Source organism: Portunus trituberculatus, chromosome 43 (genome assembly GCF_017591435.1).
Source record: "Portunus trituberculatus isolate SZX2019 chromosome 43, ASM1759143v1, whole genome shotgun sequence".
Taxonomy (NCBI): Eukaryota; Metazoa; Arthropoda; class Malacostraca; order Decapoda; family Portunidae; genus Portunus; species Portunus trituberculatus.
Window position 1 is genome coordinate 20,627,685 of NC_059297.1, and position 9,005 is coordinate 20,636,689.

Genomic DNA, 9,005 nt, shown 5'->3' on the forward strand with positions numbered 1-9,005 from the left:
ATATATATATATATATATATATATATATATATATATATATATATATATATATATATATATATATATATATATATATATATATATATATATATATATATATATATATATATATATATATATATATATATATATATATATATATATATATATATATATATATATATATATATATATATATATATATATATATATATATATATATATATATATATATATATATATATATATATATATATATATATATATATATATATATATATATATATATATATATATATATATATATATATATATATATATATATATACGGTAAAGGAGAGAGAAGACCCACAAAAGGACGGTTATCTTCATTATATCCACTTCACACAACGTTTTGGGAAAGTACATATCTCATCTTCAGGTGTATAAAAAACCAACACTGTAAAAACACACATGAAACTTTAAAATATGACGAGACGCAGTGGTCCTGCTACTAGTTCCTCCAACAGGTAAGTGGGGAGGATTTTTTTCTTTTGGCCATCACCCTGACATGGGTATTAGGCCATTTGTTATTATCTTTATTTTACCTTTTACTTCTTTTAATTTTAGTTATGTTTCTAATATTTACAATTTTATTTATTTAATGTAGTTTTTTTTATTATCATTTTAACAAAAATTTGACATTATACGCACTCAAAATTCCAAACACGCTTCATTCACACAAGGATCCTACTCCTAACTCAAAACTATTGTTCTTTGTCAGAGCATGGGAAGGAGGGATAAATCACAGGCACACAGGGTGGCTACGTAGCATCACTACGTATTGCTTATACACATGAAAGGGAAAACATTCACATCATATCACGCAAAACTGGAATCTTATACACTTTCATACTTTTATTTACATATATATCTTTAAATATTTACAAATGAAAAATAAATAGCATAATATATACACATAAATCACAACTCTCTGATTAAATTGGCCTCAGTCAGGTAAATCATCAGTCTATCGACCACATCCGGGTGTTCATAACCCAGGAGAGTGGTCTGCGTTAGCGGGAAGCCGTGGCTCTGGCAATACGCCGCCAATGGCAGCCTCTCCTCACGATAACGCAAACAGTGAAGCAGGATGTGCTCGACAGAGAGGATAACATTGCAGGTGGAACACTGTGGTGGGAAGGTATTGGCTATGTACGGGAGCATGTGGATGAGGAGGGTGCAGCCCATCCTGAGGCGTGCGAGGACCAATTCCTCTCGCCTTGTGGGACGATTGGAGGAGGCCCACTCGCCTAGGATGGGCTTGATGGTGTGGAGGTGAAGGTTGTCCCAGTAACTCTGCCACAGGCGTTTTGCTGATGATTTAACAACTGAGAGACATGGGGGAGGGAAACTGGCTTACTAATATTTAAAAGCTCCCACTCACTAACTGGCAAATTCTGATTGGTTGACTAAGAATTTACTATCCAATACAATATATAACACTATACATATTAGAATATAGTGTTATATATTGTATTGGATAGTAAATTAGTGAGTAGGAGCTTACAAATATTGGTAAGCCAGTTTCCCTCCCCACTTACCTGTTGGAGGAACTAGTAGCAGGACCACTGCGTCTCGTCATGTTTTAAAGTTTTATGTGTGTTTTTACAGTGTTGATTTTTTATGCACCTAAAGATGGGATATGTACTTTCCCGAAACGTTGTGTGAAGTGGATATAATGAAGATAACCGTCGTTTTGTGAGTCTTTTCTCTCCTTTACCGTGTACATATATATATATATATATATATATATATATATATATATATATATATATATATATATATATATATATATATATATATATATATATATATATATATATATATATATATATATATATATATATATATATATATATATATATATATATATATATATATATATATATATATATATATATATATATATATATATATATATATATATATATATATATATATATATATATATATATATATATACACAAGTATATACCGAAACGATAATTTACTCCTAGCGAGGTCTAATAGCACTAGTTCATGGGATGCTGTGAACTTTCCATTAAAGCTAGTTATGATCTCGCTGAATGTTTCCCTTTGCGTCTCACAATTCTAGGGGGAAGTCACAGCCTGCCCTACAAAGACAAATCTCTTTCTTCACACAAAACTACATGCACTTACACACACACACACACACACACACACTTCACGAAACTCAAAATTCAAAATGGCGACTCCAAATCCAACCTCGGAATCCCCTTCTGGGGAGGCGACCAAAAGTATTCCCAGGTCGGACTGCTCTCTCGGCGGCGACCTAAAACGTCTTGAACCTCCCTCGACTTGTTTTTCATTAACTTCTCCGAATTTTCGCTGTCTTAGATCTAATTTTGAATCTGTAGAACACCACTTCTCTCTATTAAATCTCACCATCTTTTCCTCACCGAAACACAGCTGTTTGACAGTAGCCTCTTTTTCTGTTCCCTCCTACTTCCTCTATCTTAATTTTCGCTCCAAAGCTGGATGTTCCATCTATGTGCACTACTTGTTCTGCCCACGCTCTTGAATCTTCCGATTTTTCCACCATCTGGCTTAGACTCAATAGTCATTCTCAAACTAAATTTATTTGTGCTGTCTATTTCTCCCCTAACTCCTCTGACTAGAGTAAATTCTTTGACTACTTAACTTCCAAAGTGGAGCACATTCTGTTCCTCTACCCTTTCGTAGAGATCTCCATCCTTGGAGATTTCAATGTTCACCACTAGCTTTGGCTTTCCTCTCCCTTCACTGACCATCCTGGTGAACTAGCCTTCAACTTTGCTATCCTCCATGACCTAGAGCAACTGGTGCAACACCCTACTCGTATTCCTGACCGTCTTGAGATACGCTCAACATTCTTGATATTTTCCTTACCTCTAATCCTTCTGCTTATGCTGTCACCCTATCTTCTCCGTTGGGCTCCTCCGATCACAATCTCATTTCTGTATCTTGTCCTATTTCTCCAATCCTCCTCAGGATCCCCAAAGGAAGGTGCCTCTGGCGTTTTGTTTCTGTCAGTTGGAGGGACCTGAGCAGGTATTATGATGATTTTCCTGGAATGATTAGTGTTTCCGTGTCAGAGACCCATCTCTTTGTGCTGAACGCATAACAGAGGTGATAGTATCTGGCATGGAGGCGTACATTCCTCATTCTTTTCCTCAACCTAAACCTTCTAAACCTTGGTTTAACACAGCCTGTTCTCGTGCTATACATGATAGAGAGGTTGCCCACAAAAGGTACTTGAGCCTTCCATCTCCTGAATCTCATGCACTTTATATTTCTGCCCGGAATCATGCCAAGTCTGTTCTTCAACTTGCCAAACACTCTTCATAAATAGAAAATGTCAAAATCTTTCAAACTCCCTCGTGACTTCTGGCATCTAGCCAAAAACATCTCAAATAACTTCACTTCTTCATCTTTCCCTCCTTTATTTCATCCTGATGGCACCACTGCCATCTCTTCTGTCTCTAAAGCTGAACTCTTCTCTCAAACCTTTGCTAACAACTCCACCTTGGATGATTCTGGGCTTGTCCTCCCTCTCCTCCTCCCTCTGACTATTTCATGTCTACAATCAAAATTCTTCGTAATGATGTTTTCCATGCCCTCACTGGCCTAAACCCTCAGAAGGCTTATGGACCTGATGGGGTCCCTCCTATTGTTCTCAAAAACTGTGCTTCTGTGCTTGCACCTTGCCTGGCCAAACTCTTCCAACTTTGTCTATAGACTTCTACCTTTCCTTCTTTCTGGAAGTTTGCCTACATTCAGCCTGTTCCTAAATAGGGTGACCGTTCTAATCCTCCAACTACCGTCCTGTAGCTTTAATCTCTTGCTTGTCTAAAGTTTTGAATCAATCCTCAATAGGAAGTTTCTTAAACATCTGTCACTTCACAATTTTCTATCTGATCGCCAGTATGGCTTCCGTCAAGGTCGACCTACTAGTGATCTTCTGGCTTTCCTTACTGATTCCTAGTCATCCTCTTTCATAGATTTCGGTGAAACTTTTGCTGTTGCATGAGACATCAAAAACTTTTGATAGAGTCTGGCATAAAGCTGTGATTTGAAAATTGCTCTCCTACGACTTCTATTCTTCTCTCTGTAACTTTATCTCTAGTTTCTTTTCCGACCGCTCTATTGCAGCCGTGGTAGACGGGCAGTGTTCCTCTCCTAATTAATAGCGGTATTCCTCTGGGTTCTGTCCTGTCACCCATTGTCTATAATTCATTAATGATTTCTTAACCAAACTTCTTGCCCTATCCACTCCTACGCTGATGATACCACCCTACATCTTTCCAGGTCTTTTCAGAGACGACCAACCCTTCAGGAAATAAATGATGTTCATGGGTAGACTACGGAAATAATACTTGTGCTAAAAAAAAAATAAATAAATAAATAAATAAATAAAAAAATAAAAAATAAAAACCTCATTAAATAGCTACATTGATTCCTAACATTATGGGAATGTAAAAACACTTGCAGATTACAAAGGCAAGTCTATGTAAAAGGTTCCTTTTTACTAAAAAGTTCCTCACATTTTTTTTCGTTTTTCCTTGAATTTATCAAAACTACCGAGTAAAATGCAAAACCTACTGCAGCAACCTCTACACTTATTAAAAGCATATTTCTGGAGAGGAAAATTTGTTTCAAAACTATCTCTAAACTATTTGCAAATATTTCCAAAATTATTTACAAACGGTTTCAAAATAATTTACTAATTTTTCCATGCACTTTAGAAACATTATTTACAAATACGGTCTTCCTAGCATGAACAGACCTTAAACAATAAAACTTAATGACACGCTATTTTGAAGTGTTTTTTTTTTATTAATTTGTTTTTCTATTTTACAGATGGAGAGCATTTGTGTACCTACCCTATAGCCAAGATGGAGGCCAAGTTATTCGCGTCGCTAGCTGGAAGAAAGACTATGGTCTAGTACCAGTAGATGGTTATTCTCTTTTTCCCGATAAATATAAAAAGTGAGCAAATCAACCGCTACCTGCTATAGGTGAATCTATACATTCAGCAGTCGTAAGTGGAGGGTTTGGTGAAGAGGGTGAAGAGCTGAACGTTACTTACTAATCGTGCGCACACACACACACACACACACACACACACACACACACACACACACACACACACACACACACACACACACACACACACACACACACATTTCGGTGAAACTATTACTGTCCCGTTAGACACAACAAGAGCTTCTGATAGTGTCTGGCACAAAGCTTTGATTTCAAAACTGCCCTCTTAAGGTTACTATCTTTCTCTCTGCATCTTTTCTCAAGTTTCCTTTTCGACCGTTCTATTGCAGCCGTGTTAGACGGCCACTGTTCTCCTAAATCTATTAATTGTGGTGTTCCTCAAGGTTCTATTCTGTCACCCACTTTCTTTATATTATTCTTTAATGATGCCCTACCCCTCCTACACTGATGATACCACACTACATCTCTCCACGTCCTTTCAGAGATGACCAACCCTTCAGGAAGTATCAGATCACGCAGGGACGCCACAGAATGCCTGACTTCTGATCTTCTAAGATTTCTGATTGGGGCAGAGAAAACTTAAAATTTTCCAATGCCTCAAAAATTCAAATCCTTCATTCATCAGCTCGACACAACCCTTCAAACAACTATCCCCTGTTCTTAAATGACACTCAAATGTTTCCTTCTTCCATACTGAATATCCTCGGCCTGTCCTTTACTCATAATCTTCAAGTGGAAACTTGGCATCTCATCTCTTGCTAAAACAGCTTCTATAAAGTTAGGCGTTCTGCGGTGTCTTCGCCAGTTTTTCTCGCCCCTCCAACTGCAAACTCTGTACAAGGGCCTTATCCGTCCTTGCATGGAGTACTCTTCGCATGCTTGGGCGGGTTCCACTCACACAGTTTTATTAGATAGGGTGGAATCAAAAGCTTTTAGTCTCATCAACTCACCTCCTCTGACTGACTGTCTTCAGCCTCTTTCTTACCGCCGAAATGCTGCATCTCTTTCTGTCTTTTACCGCTATTTTCATGCTAAATGGTCTAATGATCTTGCTAAGTCCATGCCTCCCCTCTTCATGCGGCCTCGCTGCACAAGGATTTCTTCTTCCTCTCATCCCTATTCTGTCCAGCTCTCTAATGCGAGAGTTGACCAGTATTCTCAACAATTTATACCTTTCTCTGGTAAACTCTGGAACTCCCTGCCTGCTTCAGTATTTCCATCTTCCTACGACTTGACTTCTTTTAAGAGGGAGGTCTTAAGACATTTATCAATGAATTTTGGATAACTCACTTGACTTTTAAGGGAACTGGCAACCCAGTAGACCTTTTTTTCATTTTTTTTTTTTGCCCTTGGCCAGTTGCATCTTCTGCATATATATATATATATATATATATATATATATATATATATATATATATATATATATATATATATATATATATATATATATATATATATATATATATATATATATATATATATATATATATATATATATATATATATATATATATATATATATATATATATATATATATATATATATATATATATATATATATATATATATATATATATACACACACACACACACACACACACACACACACACACACACACACACACACACACACACACACAGTGTCATCGTTATATGGTACATATGCGTATTTGGAAACCTTACCGCAAATCGAAATTACCATATACCGAACCCATTATAACATGTAATAATAAGGAATGCGTTGACACGTCAAAAGTCATCCCTACAGAAATGAAAATTTTATTTACCTTTCATTTGCCATGTATTCTACTTAAATGATGTCCCTCCCGAGGCTAAGAAACAGTAGGGATTTCACCCCTTACTCATCTTCCACCTGAGACATGCGGGGAAAGACGAAATATTAAGTTCATACCTCCGCACCTAAGACAGGTACAGAAAAGCGAATCCGCACCTCCACACCTCAGATTTTCAAGGAAAAATATAAAAATAAAGACGACAGTCCGCACTCCCTAGCATTACTTTCGGCCGTTTTTGACGGTCTATGCTACTAGGCATATTTTCCCGCCATTTGAGTGACTTTTCTCATTCAGATCTAAGCATGCTTCTCTCTCTCTCTCTCTCTCTCTGATAATGATGATGATGATGATGATGATAATAAAAAAAAAAAAATAAATAAATAAAATAATAATGTTACAATGACTTCCAGTTACTGCTAACCGTACATACATTACAATGACTGCAAACATGCATAATCCCATATATATATATATATATATATATATATATATATATATATATATATATATATATATATATATATATATATATATATATATATATATATATATATATATATATATATATATATATATATATATATATATATATATATATATATATATATATATATATATATATATATATATATATATATATATATATACATATATGGAGCTCTGATGTATTATTGACTTGTATTTTGATTAATTTTTTGAGGTGAGGACTAGATTTTTTTAGGCGCACTTTAATAGTTTTGGGTGCGGTACCGGACCGAGGGAAAAAAAATTTAGGCGCGGAAGTACAGGTACGGACTATCTGCGTTTCGAGGTCCGGAGGAGCGGTACCGGACTATCCAATATCCAGTAACGCGCCCACCTCTGGTCATTTCTGATCGCACCGATGTCGTCTTCAGTCTTCTGCCTGGAAAGTCATGCGCGCATTCTGGCCATACTTTATTCCACGCCAAGTTCATGGTAGCCGTCTTCATTTTGTCCCAAGATGACTTGATGTTATACGACTTCCACCATTCACTGATAGTGGGCTTGCCAGGCCCATCTGTGCCCTTTATCAGTTGCTGCATGGTTTGCCACTGGTAGTAGGCTTTAAATGTTTGCCATAATTATTATGAATACATTTGTGCTTTAATATTCCAGTTATTCATCTAATTAGTAATGCATGTAAGTAATATGTAATGCAGTTAAAAAAAAAAAGGGGAGGGAAGAGATAACAGGCGCCAAGGCTGGTCAAGTTAAAGTCAGTACTGTGAGTGGTGGGGAGGTGTGGTGTGGAAGACGTCATCGCCCCTGCTCTCCCGCGCTGGGCCCTCTCGGATGACATGAGCGGATACCGTATCTGAATTTTTCTTACTGTATTTCGAATCGAGGGTAGTAATTTCCAAATACCGTAATTGTGAATTTACCGGATAAAGAAGTACCGTATAACGAGGACTTGCTGTGTGTGTGTGTGTGTGTGTGTGTGTGTGTGTGTGTGTGTGTGTATACACACACACACACACACACACACACACACACACACACACATATATATATATATATATATATATATATATATATATATATATATATATATATATATATATATATATATATATATACACACACACACACACACACATATATATATATATATATATATATATATATATATATATATATATATATATATATATATATATATATATATATATATATATATATATATATATATATATATATATATATATATATATATATATATATATATATATATATATATATATATATATATATATATATATATATATATATATATATATATATATATATATATATATATATATATATATATATATATATATATATATATATATATATATATATATATATATATATATATATATATATATATATATATATATATATATATATATATGTCAATGGCTTCAGGGTTTTGGCTCCTTGCTGGACTACGTGTGGTCCTACGTAAGAGAATCGCTTGAACGTCGTCCTGCACCTTTACTGAAAAATATCACCATACCATTGCTGAGGAGTGGTCCTTTCAATACCAGTGCTACCTGCTGACATAAGCTGCAAAACGCTTACGCCACTGCGCCGAGACTGCACCCTGTCCCAGGGTTTCCTCTCATGTCTAGCCAGTGTTCAGTTTACAACATATATATATATATATATATATATAT

At 35.3% G+C, this 9,005-nt stretch overlaps 1 protein-coding gene across 1 annotated transcript in view; it reads left to right on the forward strand.

Moving 5' to 3' along the window:
* The window catches only part of LOC123517997, a 31,504-nt gene that overhangs the window by 9,078 nt on the left and 13,421 nt on the right, over positions 1 to 9,005 (forward strand). Inside the window, 1 exon segment of the mRNA XM_045278499.1 lies at positions 4,882 to 5,010. Within this exon segment, the coding sequence (XP_045134434.1) occupies positions 4,882 to 5,010 (129 nt within the window).